At 48.4% G+C, this 20,385-nt stretch overlaps 1 protein-coding gene across 1 annotated transcript; it reads left to right on the forward strand.

The window, feature by feature from the left end:
* The first annotated feature begins 1,277 nt into the window (after positions 1-1,277).
* LOC144942928 (uroplakin-1a-like) lies at positions 1,278-18,945 on the forward strand. Its single transcript, XM_078869958.1, has 8 exons — positions 1,278-1,340; positions 2,342-2,415; positions 8,587-8,787; positions 11,440-11,514; positions 12,231-12,332; positions 14,387-14,572; positions 15,744-15,827; positions 16,210-18,945. Exons 2-8 carry the CDS (start codon positions 2,350-2,352, stop codon positions 16,252-16,254), a joined length of 759 nt encoding a protein of 252 aa, XP_078726084.1. The 5' UTR covers positions 1,278-1,340; positions 2,342-2,349; the 3' UTR covers positions 16,255-18,945.
* The last annotated feature ends 1,440 nt before the right edge of the window (positions 18,946-20,385 follow it).

Below are 20,385 nucleotides of genomic sequence, written 5' to 3' on the forward strand. Positions count from 1 at the left end.
CGGTACTTGGCATGAGATTATGGTTCAGAAACATGGTCGCGGTCAAGAAAACATGGAACGACAGATGAAAATTTCGATTTAAAGCTTTCGTGACTGCAGGGATTCATCTTCTTGGCCTCACTTGATGCAGCAAATCTGGCTGTGACGGTCCCACCTGATGACGGAGTCTTGTGTTGCCTCCGAAACGTCGTGATTTTATTGTTTTATTTTTTATTAATTTTAATTGCATTTTTTACCTACGTGACTTTACCGAAAGAACTACGAGTATGAATCCTTGCAGTCACGAAAGCTTCAAATCTAGAATTCATTTTCTTGTTTTTTTCGGTAAAGTCACGTAGAAGGGAAATAATAAAATAATAAATATATAACATAATATTTTATGTATTTTTTGTATTTTATTATGTTTAATTTTTATTATTGTATTATTTCCCTTCTACGTGACTTTACCGAAAGAACCAAGAAGACAAATGAAAAGTTGCAACAACAACAAAAAACAACAGCAAAGCACGGCGAAAAGACGCACTCTTGAGAATTCGTCGAGATGCAGGAAGATGAACACAGACGGATTTGAGAACACACGAAGCTCGCAGACGTCGTTCAAAGTGTGAATAAAGCGAGTGGCGCTTCGGCTGGGCACGCTATGGTTAGAAGTCGTGAGATGTGGACTGGCAAGAATAATGACGGAGTGGAAGACATACGATTGAAACGCTTCCGAGTTGTGTCGAGATGTGTGTAACAAAATATTTGTTTTTACACGTCGAGACGGACATGGGAAGGAGTTGTTTTGCCGGCTTATTCATTTTGTTATTATCCACCGCTGGATGTTGTACACCTCGCCATCTCTCACTGATCGCAGAGTCAATGAGAGATGTCGACGGGCTTTTGGGAAGTGGATTGATTATCTTCTTGGTTCTTTCGGTAAAGTCACGTAGAAATAAATAAATAAATACATTTATAAAATAATTAAAATATGTTTTAGTTTTATTATTTTATTAATAAAAAATGTTTTATTTTTATCATTGTATTAATTTCTCTCTACGTGACTTTACCGAAAGAACCAAGAAGATGAATCCCTGCAGTCACGAAAGCTTTACATGGAAATGGATTGATCATGGCTGGCGATGACGATGATGATGATGGTGGAGGTTTTTCGGTGGTGGAGAGGAGCTGACGATCCCACACTTGTCGCTAACGTCTCACCGTCCCCACCTGTTTTCTCACCTGCGTGACGTCACGCGAGTATATAAAGGGGCCCGCGCCTGCGCTTCGCCCACCAGGTGTGGCATTTTTTTTTCTCGCTGTGCAGCCAACTTCTCTCCAACCTTCATCCCGTCACCAAGGTGGCTGCCGCTGCCGCTGCTGCTGCTGCTCCTCTCTCTAACCGCGTTGTTACGACTAAAATGTGTTTCCATAAAACTCGATTCATAACCTAAGGCGTGTAATGTCAGAGGCAATGGTGAATATCGCGAGCGGTCACGAAGCTTGGGACGATGTGATTTACTGCAATGTCAATTCGATGCGTTCGCAACTTTCTAACGCGTTTTGACGATAGATCATTTGGGTGCATTGTGAATACTTTGACGCCTGTTCGACGATTATTGCATTGCGTGTGCCCGTTGCGAGATGTGCACGCGTGTATTTGTGGTGCGTGGTGGCGTTCATTGTCGTGAATGCGTGCCTGTGTGTACATTTGTTGGCGTGTTTGTAAGTGTAATGTAAAAAGGGAGAGGCGGTGTAGCAATGAGCGCGCGCTGCGCTACGAACCTGGTGACCCGGGTTCGATTCTCGCTCACGGCCAACACCAGTGACGATTATCTGTACCGGTTCTGGGCCTCTCCTAGGTCGACTCGGCCTTAAATACATCGTCACTAGGGGAGACAAAGGCGGCCGGGGGTGGTGTTGGCCACCCACCCTCTCGTGTGCCGTGCCGGCCTTCATCGGTGCTCGCTAACATCACTTGCCCCAACAGTTTGTTAAGGCTATACGGGGGATCTTTGTCTTGTCAATGTAATTGTGTTCCTTTGCATGAGAATTCGTGTACGAGTGCGCGTTGTTTTTCATTACGCAAACCCTCTGGGTTCAATTCCCACGCCACCTATAACATCGGTGGCGAGTGATATCCGAACCGCTCGGATCCTCCTTCCCCGCGAGGTTTTCATCTCTCCGCTTCAAGTGAAATCTCCCCGTGCCTGGCTGCCCGTCCGCAAACATCGGCGGGCGTGGTCCCGTGGGCCCACGGCTGCAGCAACGTTCGCGCGCCGTGGCCAGCCTCTTGATAGGCGCTCGCAAACGGTGCCAAGCTTGTGAGACTATAACAACGCTGCCGCCTATTCCTTCCCAGGGGGAATCATGGCGAAGGAGTCGAACGCAGGCGGCATTCAGTGGCTGGTGATCATCGGCAACGTGATTATTTTGGTAAGGAGGACAACGGTTTTATTTTTGTTACAAGTGGGCCTCATGTGGCTCAAGGGGTACAGGTTCTCATAATGGCCCTGTCGGAGGTACTCTGATGAGATGTTGGGTTATTAAAATTCCAGGTTTCTGCCTGCGTTGATTTTAGTTTTGTTCTGTTAACCCGGATTGTCGAGTCGAGCGAGTTGATGAACTACGGCCTGGATACCACTGATTGCACAAGAAAAAAAAACAAATACAGAGCCTGGGGCGGTGGGGGGTGTGTGCCTTTGTTGAGGATAAAGAGTTCGTTTTAAGGGGCTTGATATGGAAGTCGTCCTATGGGGCTGGGCCACCTTCCTTGGGTCATCGGGACTCGCCGTGGTGGCCCACTGATGGCGAGCTGCAACAGTTCCCATATGGGACGCTACGTCTCGTGACGCCTACGGCAAAGCATGTTTTTGTTGCGTTATCGGTCGAAACAAGTGAAGGCAGTAAATTATAAACTCACTATCTGCCTGCTCCATCAGGCAATGGGGGTGGTGTGGAGCTCATTGCTGAGCTAGAAGTGGAACGTCCACATTGCCGTGGTAGGCGTTATGTATATCCTCCATAGAACATCCACTGCTAAAGTTCCCACAATTTGATCGTTATTTTTCACGACCGCAAGAGTGATGGTGATGAGGGTGGCAGTGATGGTGAATAGTGATGGAAGGTGTGGTGATAGCGAGGGTGGGCGGTGATGGCGAGTGTGGCTATAGCGATGATGATCGTGGGTGATGGTGATAGGAATGGTCATTTTAGCGTAAACCCGCGCCTGACTGGGGATTGAACTTGTACCCCTGTGGATTGTCAGTCGAGTACTCTGGCCAGTGACACCTGTGACTGATTAAGCGGCTAAATAATTCCAGCACGCCTGAAGTCACCGCTCCAGTAGTCAAAATCGATTATTGAAACTATCGTATGTATGGCCAATTACATTTCGAGCGCCTATTTTAACGTAAAGATGTTATAAATGACTGTTTTAGATGGTGAAATGGGATATTCTCGAGATGCAGTGTTCCACCACCGCTAATAACAGGTGCTATAGGCTGCTGCAGTGCTACTTTGGGGGCAACAGAGGGCAGCGAAGACGCATCATATACACGTGTACATTCGATCAACGAAGTTTCGGTATAAGGAAGTTTGGATTCACCATCATTACTTTAAACAGCAAAAAAACAAACAAATGCACTGAAATCGCGACGTAATAAAATGTTGATCTGATGTACTCCGGATTCTGGAGCGTTGCTCATCGTAATGTTTATTTCATTTGTTTAACATTGAGTTTTTTAAATATAATGTCGTTGTATACAATATTAATGTTAAGTTATAAATTGTTTATAGCATTACATGGTAAGTTACAAAGGCTGGGAAACGTATCTTCAAAGTACGAATGTTTTTCAATATACGAACAAAGCTTCATGAGCGCATCTACTTGGCACATGGAGGTGTTGCTGTACTGCTGTGCTCCCCCGTCTTTACCAGAGGATGATCAAATGACCCCAACGCCCACGCTGCGTTTAAAGAACCCCTCTAGCAGTGAATTGATTGAAAGGGCTATACAAGTATGTGCAAATAATAATAATCAGAAATATGCAAATGATCAGGGTAAAACCCATCCGTCTTACTATAAATAAAAAGCCACCTTTGCTGAATACAGCATCGTGGATGAGTAATGTGCTGCTGTGGTTAGCAAGTGTTACGATAGTGTCCAGACTGCAATCTTAAGGTTATGTTAAAAATGTTACAATTGCCAATTTAGAGATGGCCTTAATTTCTAACCAAGTAAGAGCCCAGTTGCGATTCAATTCCTCTCTAGAGATAGAGCTGGGGTTTTATGGGTGATGCCTGGTGCATATTTGCCAACGCAACCAATTTATAATATAAGTAAAAGTTTAACCGCGCATTAACCAGGTTCAATCCAAAGCTGAAGCCCCCACCCACCCATTCTTAAGCCATCCCTGTCAAGCATGTGATGTAATATTTATCCATATATACATTTTTTTTAAAGTCTTTTATTTTGCTGTACGATTAGATTTTGGTAAACTGTTTGCAAACAGGTAGCCTTAGATGGGTAAGAATTTCAAACTATTTGGACACGGTTCATCCTATGGCTCTCGGATGTCAGTTTACCAAGCCGATATTTTAGTACCAAATTAGATAAGCTGACTGCCTCCATACACATGTATGTCTCTACATATAATATACTTTTTTTTTTACATGCCATCCATCGGCCCCACGGCCTTCTGGGGGTACATATCTTCAGCAGCCAGTGGTTCAATCCAAGCAAAAACTCTGTGCCCAGACCGACTTCGACATTCGGTGTGTTCATTTAGAAACACGCCTTCAGAGTATTTGGCTGCTATAAATGTCCACGTGATCAGCCACTTGGTTGAACAGTCATTTGTGGCCAGTTCGCTTCTGAAAAATAGCTATACAGAGTAGCTCCATGGGTGTTACCTGATAAATAAAAAATGGTTTAATTACAAAAAACCCAGCGTCATCAGCAGTCAGGCTTGCGTAACCCAACACCGGTCGATGAACTGCCTGATGTTTATAAACGAGGGGGCCCGCTTCCCCACGTGAGACGTCGCGCAAGATGATGATTATTGTCGTCCTTGTGGTAGAAGACTAGACGAGCAGGTAATGTGTCCCCCCTGTCCATAGTATATATCTCTCGTGTACACTATTCGCGGCGTGATGTTTAACACGGCGTCGATTCGATGGCCATTCGGGGACGGCGGCAGGGGTGGGTTTGGCTTTGGGGTACGGGCGCGTCTCCGGCACGAACTTTTTGAATATAAATGCGGCTCTTGTTCCGACGTTTTTTTGCGTAAAAACGTGTCAAACTGGTCCCGCGACATTCCCTCCCTTCACGCGCACCCTGCAGCGCTGCGGCATTTTACCCTCACCCACCCACCATCACCCCCACCCCACCCACCCCACCCCAACCCACATTTGATCCCCCCCCCACCCCCGTTCAAAATGACCCCCAGGCATTCTTTGATTCTCCCCTCTCGCTTGTCGCGTGTTAAAATCTCTTGAGAAATGCGGTGCCATTTGATTGTGGGGTGGGGTTCTCACTCTGGTGGTGACGTGACATTCCGTCAATTGTGGAGCTCACGTATACAGGGTTTTTTTGTGTGTTAAAGCTCTCTGAAGATGTTGGCCAACGCGCTCAAAAACCATCCGTGCTCTGTCCAGAGTTGGGTTTGTTGTTGTTGTTGTGGGGGGGCGGGGGTTCTGTTTGTACCAGCATGTGGATTTTCACAAACCACATTTAGAAAATACAGACATGACAAATTGATTGACGCAATTGCTCACTCGCAATGTACATTTTCAAAGAGCCTTACTTCACAATACTATTAAGTTTTAGATAATTAAATAGTGGGGGGGGGGGGGGGGGGGTTGGTCACAAGACAATCTGGACCAACCTGTAGGTTATCACGCAAGCATGGAAGCCTCCCCGAGTATCTCAGATTGTTTTAGGCAAGTCGTTAGACATTGCGATGTTTGCCCAACTCCCTTTTGCTTAACGAATAATATTCTTCGTGTTCTTATGCTGTCAGTCGGCTTCCATGATGATGGGGCCCACATGTAGTCCCCTCCACGTGATGTGTGTGGCGAGATGTTAACTCCCTCGCCTGGTATACAGGGGGTCGTGGGTTCGATCCCAACCCTTGACGCCTGCTGTATATTTGTTGTTTGCATGTCTTTCTCCCCGTGGATTCTTCTCCGGGTCCTCCGGTTTTGCCCTGCGCATTTAGAATCCACATGCGTTTACAGTATTTGGCTGCAATAAATTGCCACAAGTGGGCCACTTAATTGAGTGAGCTAGCATCTGTGATAGCCACGTCGCTTCTGAAAAAGAGCTATATTGCTCGGTGGGCTTTACCTGGTAAAATACAATATTATTTAGTTATTAGTTTATATAGTTTACCATTAGAATTTTTTAAAGCAGACAAACCCCCTGCATCGGATAGTTTGCAGTGTATGTTCTGTACAGATTGTGTGCTGCTGTCCCTGCGTAAATGCCCTTCTTGTGCCAAATTCTGTTAAAGATAAATAATAACGTAATTTACCCCGAGGAAAGCCGTACCGAGTTTCATTTTTGCAGGAGAATCGCTGCTGAAGTCACCGTGTTTGGCCAGTTTTTTTATTTTCTAGAGTTGCATAATGTGGGAGAGAACCAGAGGTCGTCGCGGAGAAACCCCACCATGTACCCAAGCAGACGAGACTCAACGCTCCAGACACATGGGTCCTGACAAACCCCACTTGCTGCACTGCCGTCAGTGACGACTGCACAGTGCCAGAGGGTCGGGGAGCTTTTTACAAATCTCAAGCAATGGATCACAGAAGTGTGAAGTGGTAGGCACGTCCAGATATTCATCCTTCAAAGGTCAAAAAGCAATTTCCGTCTCTGAAGAGCAGTGCCAGCAATGCTCATTTCCCCATTTCACAGCGCTGAGTCGGTGGTGGAGCTTTCAAACCCCCTATTTCACGGCCGAGCCACGCCCCATAAGAGATAGGTCTTGATATTTCAGAGGTACTAATTTTAATCGCCCTCGAGGGACTGTGGGCTGGATCGACAACGCCCGAACCGGAATTTTGAACTCTCTCAACCTTGCAATAGTTGTGACTTGTTACGACGACTGCAATGTAATACAATGTATGGAAACGTATCATCATCATTACAAGCCATTATCCATCCACTGCTGGATGAATGCCTCTGATAAAAGTTGGCTTTCTAAAAAGGACACCAAACCATCGTCATCCCCACACAGAAGTCACGTGATTTACAGGAAGCTTGAGCTCACTCGGATAAATAGTATTTGATTGGGCCCGATAACAATTCGGTTGTAAAAAATATATATTCCTGATTTAACAGTCATTTTTTTTACACTTTTGTGATGCATTGCCGGGTTCAGTTCTCATTTCAATCGACTCCAAATCGGCATTGCGCGTCCACATTTATTTAAGTGCAAAACCACACAAGTCACAAAAGGGTGGGGGCCCCTCTTCATGACGTCAACAGCGAACCGAGACGGGTGCGGTGCGCTTGAGACACCGGTTTCATCGCGAGCAGCTCACGGCTGCATGCGAACCCTGCTGGGTGCTCCGGCATGGCCATTATGAACCGTGCCCTAGATCACAGTACATCTTTTTAACAAAATTACGTGGTTGTCTTCGTTTTTTCCTCGCTGTAAACGCATTGGGGAGGAATTGGAGAGCAAAGTTAGTCGTCCGACCGGTCTGTCCTTAAATACCAAACGCTGCAACTCTGTGGCTCTTAAATAATGTTCTATGAACACTCTGACCATGACACAGTGCTATTACTATATTTAGCATGTGATTCAAGACTCGCGGTAATTGTATTGTCCGTTTTGTAAAGTCTCAGACTTGTCGCAGGAAAATGTTGAGTTTATGACGTGCGCCGCCAAAGGCTTTGATGTTTGGAAAAAGAGGAAACATCGCTGTCAATTATTCAACAAATCTTTTTTCATTGTTAGGGTTGGGCATGGGTTTTGTTTGGGCCAGGACTATTTCTCACTCGATGTTTTCCGGTTCGCTTGTCGACTGGAATAAGCATGCGAAGAGTAACCATATCCATCGCAAGAGACATGGTGTGCATGGTGCGGAAATTATTTCCAGTTTGCCGACCTGCACCGTCCCTGGCTTGAAATTACGCCCTCTGTAAGCTGTATTGAAGATGAATAAATGTGTTAATTTAGTGACACGACTCTGGTAGCAATTGGAGGGAAGAAAAACAACATCAATTTTAAAAATACAAAATATAGTTGACCCGCTCTCAAGCGCAGTCGGCGAGGTTGCTGGTCTCGGCGCGGTCGCAATGAGGAACGAGTCGGACAGGGCGAGGAGGTGTCACGGTCTCTCGCCGTGTAGCCGCATGGGACGGTGCTCGCGAGTGCGTGGGCGGTGGCTATGCAAGAGTGGGTGTGGCTGCCATCTCCCCCGTGTGTCCCCAGTTGAGCCTCTTCGAGAAACTGGGAGGCTCAACTGGACATCTCTGAAAAAGAGCTTTATAGCTCGTCAGATTCAACCAGTATAAATAAACATTCTGGTTCTGATTCTGTTTGCCTCGCTCTTATTTCCCTCCATGTTGGCTCTCCCCCACCGCCTCCACCGCCCCAGCTGTGTGGCATCACGCTGACCGCCGTGACCATCTGGGTGGTGACCGATGGCTATAAGGTGTACCCCATCCTCGGCATGGCGCACAACGACGACGTCTTCGCCGGCGCGTGGATCGCCATCTTCACGGGCATGGCGTTCTTCCTGCTGGGCTTCGTGGGGATCATCGCCGCGCTGCGCATGACACGGAAGCTCCTGCTTGGGGTACGGCTCGCTCACGCGTTGGGGCCCCATCGCTCGCTCCCGAGAAGGATTTTCTCCGGTCGGCAAAGAGAACTGTGCACTGGGAGAGAGCCGACGTTGATTATTATGCAGGGTGGCCCCAAACTGAAGGGTGCATTATGGTATTATTTAATTTATTTAAACGCTGAGATTAAAACATTTAAATTTTAAATCACGACGTTTCGGGCGCAACACAAGACATGTCGTTTCCCCAATGTAACAATCACCACAGGTGCAACTTAGTTTGTAAGACTCCATGTCAGGAATGACATCCTTCACAGATGGGATTAGATCACGGATTTTGTGTACTGTACTGAATCGGACCTAGATCTTGTGTTTGTTTAAGATTTTGGAAATATTTTTGGTAACGCCTGCTATGTATGGTAACGTGATGGTTTTGATCGGCGTCTCGGGGTTGTTTCTCCATGGTTGGAGAAACAGCTTGGCGGATAATGTGGTCTGAATATCCATTAATCTTAAGGGCCTGGTGTACGTGTTCCAGTTCACTGGCTAGGTGGTGTTAGTCAGAAATGCAGTGGGCCCTATGGTGTAGTGTTTTTATGAGGGAATTCTTCTGTGCCGGATGGTGGTGGGAATCAGGTTTCGGATAGGAATCTGTGTGGGTGGCTTTCCTGTAGACAGTGTCCCAAAGAGCCATCAGGTCTCTTCTCAAACAAACATCCAGGAATGGTAGCTTACCATCCTTCTCCACTTCGATGGTGAATTTGATGGATGGGTGTATAGAATTAATGTGGGTGAGAAATTGGTTCAGTGCTGGCAGGCCATGTGGCCAAATGACGAAAGTGTCATCCACATATCTCTTCCACAAGAAAGGACGTAGGGTGGATGTCTGGTGGCATCCGTTTCAAATTTGTCCATGAAAACATTCGCTATCACTGGTGGTAAGGGGGGAACCCATGGGGGTACCTTCATTTTGTTTGTAGAAAGTACCATTACAGGTGAAGTAAGTGTTGGTAAGGAACATCAGAGTTCAGTCCATGTTGGACTAAATCTTCAATTATTGCTAAGGTGTCAGGCACAGGAGCCTTGGTGAACAGAGAAAGAACATCAAAGCTGACGAGAAAATAATCTGGGAGACAGTGAAATGCCCTTGATTAGAGAGACCAAGTGAGCTGAGTTATGCACTGCTGAGGTCATCTTGCCAGTGAATGGAAGCAAGGTATCAGACAGAAAACGGCCAGCTTGTAGGTAGGTGTAGTGCCTTCTTTATGGATCTTAGGAATACCATAGAATCTGGGTGGTCTGGCAGCAGAAGGTTTTCGTGAGAGCCGTTTGACTGGTTTGATTAGAGAAGTCGAACTGGTAATGATATCGTTGGTTTTGTAGTCGGGCTGTTAGTAGGATGTTTGTTGATTTTGGTGTAGCTGCCATCATTAAGAAGGTCCTGGATTTTGTTGTTGTATGTGGCTTTATCCATGATGACAGTGGCATTGCCCTTGTCGGCTGAGAGGATGGCTATGTCATCCCTCTTTTTCAATTTTGTGAGTTCAAAGCGCTCGTTTTTTCTGATGTTACTACCTTAAAAATGTTGAGAAATCCGCATCTCCAGTTTCTTCAGCTTCCTACCCCCCAGCACCGGCATGTTGTCGTGCTCGTATCGGAGCTTGCAGAACCCCACTCCCCCTACCCCACACCCCCACCCTCTCTCTCTCTCCTCCCTGGCTCCTCCCCCCTCTCTTACCTATATAGCCTCTTGTTACAGCAGCCCTTTTGCCCACTTCAACAAATGTTTCTTGCTGTGGTTGTCCCACCTGATGACGGACGCTTGTGTTGCACTCGAAACGTCGTGATCTAATTTGTTAAATTTTCTCCCTACGTGACTTTACCGAAAGAACCAAAGAGTATGGATCCCTGCAGTCACGAAAACTTCAAATCTAGATACAAATGTTGTTTGTTAAAGTTAATACTTTATCGATTGTCGTAATTCACATCTATTTTTAAATCCTTTATATTAAGTTCGCTTGCTTGCTTGCGCGCTTACGACCGTGCAAATCTTTCGGTCGTTTTTTAACCCACTTCCCGTGATCCAATCGAGCTGACATTTTGCACACAGACTCGTTGTGCGTGACAATTTATTTTCGTGAAAAAATTTTCCAAAATTTTCCACTTTTTAGGAAAAAAACAAATATTTAATTTAAAATACCAATGTGATAAAAATGAAACTCTTACTCAAGAAAAACAGAAATTAATAATAAAATAAAACCGATGCCACGCATATAAACGATTTATAGTGAAAAACTTAGTTTTTACGGGTTAATTTTTTCTCCTTCCTGTGGGGTCACCTCAAATCTGTCGGTTAGAAAACTCGAGCAAGAGCCACGGGTTGAATTGAGACCTAAAACCACGCACTAAATTCATTTCAAAAGATAATTCGTGCACGCATTAATGAGTGGAAGTTAGTTTGAACATTTGTTAAAACATTTTAAATAACCAAATGTGCCCTGATTTTTGGGCCACCCTGCCAGCCCAACGACTTTCTCCTCGCCTAGGCAATAGCCACTCACCTGCCTACGCAAGGACCTGCACTCACCTGGTGTGTCCGTCTCACCTGGGTGTGCGTCTGTGTGTCACTCATCTGGGTGTGCGTCTGTGTGTCCCCCCGTGCCTCTGCAGTACATCGTGTGCATGCTGGTCGTCTTCGCGTTCGAGTCGGCGTCCTGCATTACCTCGTTCACGCAACGAGACTACGTGAGTGTCCTCTGCGTGCCTGTGTGCGTGTGTGTGGAGGAGTGGCAATGTAGTGGTTGGCGCACTGTGCAGCGCACCCGGCGATCCGGGTTCAATTCCCACTTGTGGCCAACATCGGTGATGGATCTATATTTCCACACCCTTCCTGGGCCTCTCCCCTTTAGGTCGGCTTCACCTCGAATGAATGCCTGGTGCTGCAGTGTGTTTAAACATTCAGCACTGGGGAGACAAAGGCAGTCTGGTGTGGTGCGGGCCACTAGAGAGGGCGGGGCTGGTATCATCCCCTTCCGTAGGCATTTCATAGTGAAGTTGATGATGCCAGCAGCAAGGGTGGGGTTATTCACAAATGGGAACCAAAAGCTTTTGTTTCTTATGTACGTAGAACTTATTTCGCACCGTACATCGCCGACCATGCCGAGATGCTCCAGCTACGTTGTTAGACCCCACGAGTGTGTGATTTTAGCGGAGCGGGGGGTGGTGGAGTTTTACTTGTTTTTTGCAATAGTTTTTCCCGAACTGAGCTATGAAATGTTTGGAGCGATGCATTCACACGTGTTACCCGCCTTCTAAATAGCGCAGCGACGTGCGCGGTGCGGGGAATGGGGGGGGGGGGGGAGGCGTCGTACCCTCTCATCCGCGCGAGCCACCATCCTTTTAATTCCATGTTGCTTGCTCCCCTCCCTACCTCGTCCTCCCACGCTGCCCCTACCCCACAGCTGGTGGGCGACGAAAACTTCCTGCTGAAGCAAATGCTGACGGAGTACCCGAGCGACACCTACCCAGCCTACACGGAAACGTGGAACATGTTCATGCGAGAGGTGAGCCACGGCCATGCTGTACGCGTGGTCACGGTGCTGTGGTGAAGAGGTGGGGGGGAGGTGGAGAGATACATCCACCGGATCGCTTCGCCGGGCTCTTCCGTCGGGTCGATCGGTGATGGCGTTGCGGCCTCGTCCGGAGTCTCCTTGATGGCCAGATCATTTAAAAATACAAAAATAATTATCTAGAGGACGGTAAAGTCACATTTCGTGATAGTCTCTCTGCTGTATGAACGGCGCAAATATCAAATATACTCGACTACAACTATTATTATTATTGGTGACTTGATGGATCCCGGATAGGCAAATGAGACCACGAGGCCCCTGGTCAGGTCGGCGAAAAGATGTCTGCCCCGATTTTGACAACGTGTCAACGATTCTAAAGATTTGGGACTTCCCGATTGTCGATCGCGACACTGCAGCGGTTTTGCGCATAAGGGCGGGATACTTTCAAAGAGTTGCGAGGTGTCGCGGCGAACCATAAATATGTAGTGAGTGACTTCCGAGACGCGTCGAGTAGAAGGCTGCTTCTTTATTAAGAGCACACGGGGCGATACACTTCGTAACGCAGCTACACATAAGGGATCCTACCACGCAGCCCATCTCCGTCATGCGCTACGCTGGCTGGTTGACGAGCCTAGCGGCGGCGACGGAGCTGATCTTGCAGAAGAACAGCCACGTGGTCGAAGACGAAGAGTTGACGATGAGCAGCATCGCAGCCAGGACGCAGGTCCCACACTAACAGCCCCGAACCGCTGGTTCAGTCCCTCCAATATCTGCCGGCCGTGGCCAAGCTCCACCTCTAGCCACGCCCCCTTTCCAGAACCTTCGGGCAGGTTCCCGGAGCTTCTCGACTGACTCCGCCCTTCACCTTTACCCCAGATACGCTCCCCTTATGATAAGGCATTATGTCATGCAGCCATAACCGTAATTACCCCTACAGGCCGGCAGGTGTAACTCTGTCATTACACATATACATGGTGCTTCAAAAAAATGTTAACACTATGGAGAATTTGCAACAATACCGCTAGAAATGTGCTGCCTCCGGGCTCTGGAGACCACCTGGAGAAGATTTCAGGCACGCGTTGACAACGATGGCGAACTAGTGGAGTACTCTTTGACTTTTTCCATTCAAAACGATAGTCCCATATAAGTGTAACATTTTTTTTCAAGCACCCTGTTGTATATGGGTGCTGCGGTGGCGAGATGTTAACTATCTCGCCTGGTATACAGGGTGCCGTGGGTTCCATCCCAACCCTGACGCCTGTATATATGGAGTTTGCACGTTCTCCCCGTGGTCGCGTGCATTTTTCTCCAGGTCCTCAGATTTTTGTCCCTCCACACTTAGAATCGGCGTGCGTTCAGAGTATTTGGCCGCTCTAAACGTCCACGTGATGAGCCGCTCCATGATGAGTTATCGTTTGTGGGTGTTACCTGCTAAAAAAGAGCTACGTAGCCGGGTGGGTGTTACCTGCTAAATAAAAATAGTTTAAGTTCAGTTGAATTTGTTTTAAGCTCAAGCATTGTGCTTTCACGCCTGCGCTGTGTACGAAAGGTCGCGCCGATCTGCAAACCCACTGTGGTAACGCCTCCCAAATCTCTGCAAGTCACTCGATATCCACATACTGTCATAGCACGAGGGGAAGGGCGAATGATATAACTCGTCTCTCTGTCCCATGACTTAATGTCGTTTTTTCTTATTATTTTAGTACTTTGCTTGTTTACTCCGGAAAGCCACCGGGTCTCAAGAAGTTTTTTTTTTTCAGATGGTGTCCTGCCAAGTTTTGTTTTTGGAGTGGGGGGAGAAGGGGGGGGTGATGGGGCAGTAGCCAAATTGCTGCTGTGTAATCCCAATTGAGTCATTTGCGGCATAGTCTTTCAACATAGCGTTGTTTGGCCAATGCCGGGTTGCATTGTGTGTGCGTGTGTTTTTTTTGTTTCGTTCGTTTAGCTGTCCAATCCATACAACTGTATATCCATCGAGTTATCTGTCCGTCCACTCATCCTTTTTTCCATCTGTGCGGCACCCCTGAACGTCCGTGCGCCGAACACAGCAAAAGTGTTGCGGCTCCAACGGTCCCACGGACTGGCTCACGCACACCTCCAAGTTTTCCGAAGCTCACAACAACGACGACGTCAACTTCCCGTGGCCCATGCACTGCTGCGTGCTGAGCAAGGACGGTCCGCCGCTGAACATCACCTACTGCCGCCTCGGCATGGACGGATACGTGAACACCGCGGTGAGAATGCAGACGCGGTGGCCATCGCGTCGCTCGCGCCGCGACGAGTGATAAACATTTTTTTATTTTTACCCGGTAAGGGGCCCCCCACTGGCTTGTCGTCGTGTGGACATTCATAGTGGGGGGAGGGGGGGGGGACTGGAGCGCCCGGAGAAAAATACACGCGACCACAGGGAGAGAGAGACATGCAAGCTCCAAATATACAGCGAGGTGTCAGGGTCGGGATCGTGACCCCACGACCTCCTGTATACCAGGCAAGGTAGTTAACATCTCCGAGCCGCTGTGGCGCTTTGTCACGGTCGTGTCGCTCGGAGTGCTCTTCGTGGTCGGTGCAGTCCGTGCAGGGAATGTGCAGTGCCGATGGAGTTTAGCTGCCTACCCTCTTAAACCTATTTACCCGAATTATCTTTCATATGTATGTGGAACAACAGTGGACTTTTTTAGGTTGGATCGCGTACATTTTTACGCCTTGAAAAACCCGCCACCACCCGACAGCCAATTGGTAAGGTCTGTCATGTAAACAAAACATGTAAATTAGTTACTTGTTCGGCGCACATCGGTGAGCTGGAGGGTAAACCCACAACAACAGAAATCCCTTGTGGATAATATTGGTCACGAAAGCCTACCTGTTAAACTGATATGTTGAGCGTCTTCCACACCGTACGTAGCCAAGCGTGCTCATCGGAGGTGCGGGGAGAGGCCAACACCACTAAACAACAGAAGGCAGTTTTAAAGCAATTAGTTTTCAATCAAAGCTGGTTTCTTTCAGCCCGTACGGCGAGACCTCCCCGAAGTTGTGAGCGGTTCGCCAGCTGCAGAGCGCGCGTGATGGCTTGGTGCGATCAGTGAACCGGTGTGATGGCGTTTGTCGGTCCACCGTGCCCTGCGCCAGTGACAACCTTGGTGCTCTCTCGCTGCGATGCAATTTGGGGTCGTACCGCGCGAGTGCGGTGTATGGCACTCCACGTTGCCGGGCAACTTCTGCGACCATCTGTCGAGCCGCAACCCGCAAACATTTCCAAAAAAACCTCTGGGATAGTCTGAAGCTCTCTCGCTGGTAAATGAGGTTTGGTGGTTGGGGGGTGGTTGGGGGGTGGTTGGGCTAGCGACCACCCCACGAAGTCGCTCGCTGTGTACCCGAGGTAATAACGGTGGCGACTGCATCCCACAGGGCTGCTTCGATTACTTTAGCGCGGCCGTGAATCGCTACACGTGGGGCGTCGCCTGGTTCGGATTCGCCATCCTCTGCTTCACGGTACGTACTGGATGCTGCGTCGCTCAAACGCCGTCGTCGTGATTGTTGTCATCACCACCACCACCACCATCATTGGCATTATCACCAAATGCATCGTATCATAATTGTTTTTCACCATTGTTATCCATCAACGGTATAACAGTCGTCAGCTGCAGCAGTAGCAGCATTAAGAATGCTCAATAATTGAATTGGCCAGACGACAACAAAAAATTGTCCTTGTTCGTGATTTGTATTTGTTATTATATTGCTGTAATGATTTGCCGTTAACGTGGCTTGTGTGTGTGTGTCTCACGTGGTGTGCGTGTGTGCGTGCCTGTACGTGTGGTACCGTGATGTGTGTGTCATCGTGGCTTGCGCGCGCGGTGCCATGCCGTGTCTGCAGTTCTTCGTTCTCGTTGGAGCCATGTACCTGTACACGGTCGCATAAAGGACACCAGCTCAACCGCCACGGAGGAGAACCTCCTGCACCACCGGCTCAACAACCCTCTTGCAACTGACAGCCTTCCCACGTTCCCGGCACACTCATCGTGACCTGACCCATTCGCCCGAGCCACTCACCCTGACCCACCCTGTGGATATCGCAGTAATTCGTTTTGAAAGCGCCGTCGTTCCAGATCGTGTCTGTTGGTTGTGTGTCTCCGCTGTTGTTTTAATGGCGAGCGGCATAACATCCACCTGGTGAACGTGCAACGTTGGACCAACGTTCCATGTTTACTGGGCGGTGGTATGGTGAGAACACTTGTACTGATACGTCGGCGGCGTTTTTAATAAAGGATATGTACAGCTACGGGAGGTAGTGTTTTTGCGGTTGTGCCGTTATAGCTCTCCGATGCGTCTTTTAGGTTGTTCGACACGATGTCCGACAATTCGGTCCCGTGAAGAAGCTCCGAGCACGTGGGCTCGAAACGTCGGACACCGTGCCCAATGATGCACGGCGCGACCTTGAGCATGCATCGGAGAGCTCTTTGTTTGTCCAGCTGTTTGAGCCCGTTCCCAGAACGTGCCCAACACAACGCATTATAACCCCCACGTAGACACGGTCGCCTTTTGTATACTCATTACAACTATTCGTCACACCAAATTATTTTCTTTAACTCCAATCTACGGGAGCTTCGTCATCCCGAATCTAAAGTTTCCACGAGTCACAATCGGCTTCAGTCGGCGCAAGAAACCCATCGAGAGAGCGAGGACTGGCGGGGTGAGGAAGCGGTTTCTCATGCGGCTGAATTTCCAATTCCTTCCATCGACCGGCACTCCGATGATGTCGCTGCACTGCGAAGCGCTGCAGTTGTTGCCGATGTGTTGTAGCCCATCGTGTGATGGCACGCCACCCGAATGTCAATTCGCAAGCCACTCGCGAAGGATGTAAAACACCTTTGTAACGGTCGCGTTATGGACATCGGTTTGCAAGAAACGTGTGCCCAGTTATCACTGTCGGAGCTCGGGGGAGGTGGCGGTGTGGGTCTCTAGCCAGCAACGGTTCCAACCACATGCCTACGTCGGATGCCCCCGGCGTTTCATGTTTGCGGCGCGCACGACCATCGACCGTTTTTGTTCGTTCTTGTGTCCACCGCAGTTCGTTTAAATCGTGCCAAAGAACGGTCGTCTGCAGTTTTTCGTTTTCGTGATCATCGAGAAGAAGACCACCGAACCTCGTGGGGCTAGGGGGTGGGGCTGGGTCTGGGTCTGCCTTGTTTTTAAACCCAATGATTATTTTTTTTGAGGGATTAAGTAATTGACTCCGATTTTGCCATCGTGAAACCGTGCCGCCCAAATCTGAGCACTGCGGCGCCGCAGCTCCCGTGATGTCTCTCTCTCCCTGTCTCTCTCTCCCTCCCTGTCTCTCTGTCTCTCTGTCTGTCTCTGTGTGTCTCTCTCTCTGTCTCTCACACGCGTGTACATACCTCCTCGACGTGGACGCGACCCAACGTTCAGACGGACGGCTGTTACCTTGTCGCTATACGCGCTCTGCGTGTACCCGGAGCCACGGGTGTCTGACCTGACGTGTCTTTTTTTTTTTTAAAAGCTTCGTTAAAGAGAGGGGGAGATTAAAAATAAAAAGGCTTCGAAGTCTCCTTTTGCAATCGCCGTCCGCAGCGCCCTGGCGATGTGGCGTCCGCTGCGCTGCGAAACGCCGGGACCGTTTGTGGCGCTCGCAATGTTTTGGTGCCACCTGAAAGTCGATTTTGTTTTGGTCCTTTCCGCTCTCGAAGCTTCAGAGTCTCGCGTGCGTGGGGGTTGACGATCCGGATCATGCGGCGCTGCGGCGAGACACGAGCCAGTTCGGGTTCTTTGGGTGGCATTCTTTTTTTTTAGTTTTTCTTGAAGTGGTTTGCAACCGCAATTACACCGTGTTTTGTGTAGCGTATATTATATGGTGATGATATTTGTAGAGTAGTCCCCTTTTTCTTGTCTGTGTGTAATCTTCATACCTACAATTTAGTCTTAACAAAGTAAGTACCGTTGTAATCGTAAAATATTCAGGTAAATCGAAGTAGACTGATTTATGATTTGGGGGTGTGTCGGAGGCGTAATAATGACATTGCGGATAAATTCTGTTGTGTTTTCACCTCCTGGCGTTGTGGTGCGTGTTTTGTCGTCCGGCGAGATGAAACATATTTTAAACTTGACCGAACAAACCATGGGGGCGAACACGTCCACGCGAATCGGTCCACGCGGCGTCAATCGAACTTGGAAAATTGGACCCGTGCAGGTTGAGTGGTCGGTCACAGTTTGTCTCCCAGAGCTGAAGGCCCTGCCAGCATCGTGGTTGTCGCGAGGTCTCCGAAGGTGGCCGATTGCCCGGTACAGCGTGCAGCGTGTTGGGCCCCACGGCGTGTTGGCCCATTGGGTCAACCGTCCCAACTAACGTTGGCAACGTTGAACTGGGTGGGGGTGGGGTGGCCTCATCGATTTCGACACCTTCCCTGAAACTGGCAGGGGGAGTCGTGAAGGTCGTCGTGCATTTCGACACCTCGCGTGCGCACTTGTCAGTCCGGGATTTTGGGTCGTTTTTTTTTAAACAGTCGTGCGATTTCTATATTTGTAAGCATTATGTACACTGATTATAATAATACGTATATATATATCTCAATAAATGTTCTGTATTTTGAACTGGGCTGTTGACGGCAGTTGCGTTTTAATTGGAACCTTTCGCCGAGGTTGTGGGAGGCTAGGGGTGGCTGTTTACCGAGGCTGCTCGAACGAGGACCGATTTATTTTTTTTCTAAACCCTAAACGATTGTCACCAGCGTTTGGCCGCATTTACCAGGAGCGCACCTCTTTAGGCTCTGTGCGGCAATGACCTCAAGTAGAGTTGTGAACCTGCACCGGACTTCACACACGGAACCCATCGCCGCCCGAGGCTATGGGTCCCCTCTCGTATCCACGAATTGGGGGGTTTTTTGACCTGGGAACACAAGGCCGATTCTCATGTTTGCACGCTCGAGTCATCTACTGGTTGTATAAGGGCCTCTTTATAATCGGTCAACATGCAGGTTGTTTTACGTGCCATTGGAGAACTCCAAGGTGCGTGTGTGTGATTAATGTGTGGCTCTGCCAAAAGTAATCCAGAGCCTCATTTGGCCCTCTGGCACAAAAAAAAGCAGTTCCGAAGAAATTCGTTTTCTAGGTAGATTTAAAAGTGCATAGCTCCAGTGGCTTTCTGATATCGGAAGCTAGAGCGTTCCAGACGGCCGCAGAAGCGCATCTGAAAGCGTGCGTTGCAGTGAACCGTCATTGTTCGCTGGCCAGTGAAAAGCCGCGTGATGGTTTATGATCCTTGATCCGCAAGGTATTGGGGTTTATTTGTGGCAAGAACTTTGTTTAACGAGTGCGGCCTCAATGTATTCATTCAGAAACCGTAAAGCCAACGCAGCTCGGCGAGCACTCGACAGACCTGATCGGATCTTGCATTACCGGTCATGACACGCCAGAGAATTGTATACGCGCTGCAACTTGGTAATGTTTTGACCACAAGATGGTCCACAGAAAACTGCGTAACGAAGCCATCTGTGTGAACCTGTGAGTTCTATCCCCTCGTGTGGAGTGGACCAGTTCCTGAAACTTTTCTAATTTATATTTTCTCTTCTAAAGACGCCGTGTTATCGACGAATGTCCAGTTAAAGTGTTAAACAAACGACCCTTTAAGTCGGCTCTAGGTTGTCATCAAACACACCCACGGTGCACATTCAATTTAATCGAGACAGACGTCTTTGTGAAGCCCAAGCAATCTGAAAGAGCGTTATAGCTCATCAGATTCCTCCAGCATAACACATCTTATGATTCTGATTTTGACATCTTTAGGAAGGGAGGCGGTAGCTTCTGCGTAGCTCAGAGGTCAGTGTGAAGAGCTGGCACCAGAGACCCTGGGTCTCAGACCCTGACACCACTGAGACCCTGAGCTGGCACCACTGAGACACAGGGTTCCGTATGCCACGTTTCTGCCAACTGCGAGTAAAGAATGTTCTCATTTGTGGTGACTCCATTATCTCAGCCCAGTCACTGCACACAACAACAACAACAATAAAATAGCAAATCACGGATGAGGGTCGACTAG

The sequence above is a fragment of the Lampetra fluviatilis genome, chromosome 29 (assembly GCF_964198595.1).
Source record: "Lampetra fluviatilis chromosome 29, kcLamFluv1.1, whole genome shotgun sequence".
Taxonomy (NCBI): Eukaryota; Metazoa; Chordata; class Hyperoartia; order Petromyzontiformes; family Petromyzontidae; genus Lampetra; species Lampetra fluviatilis.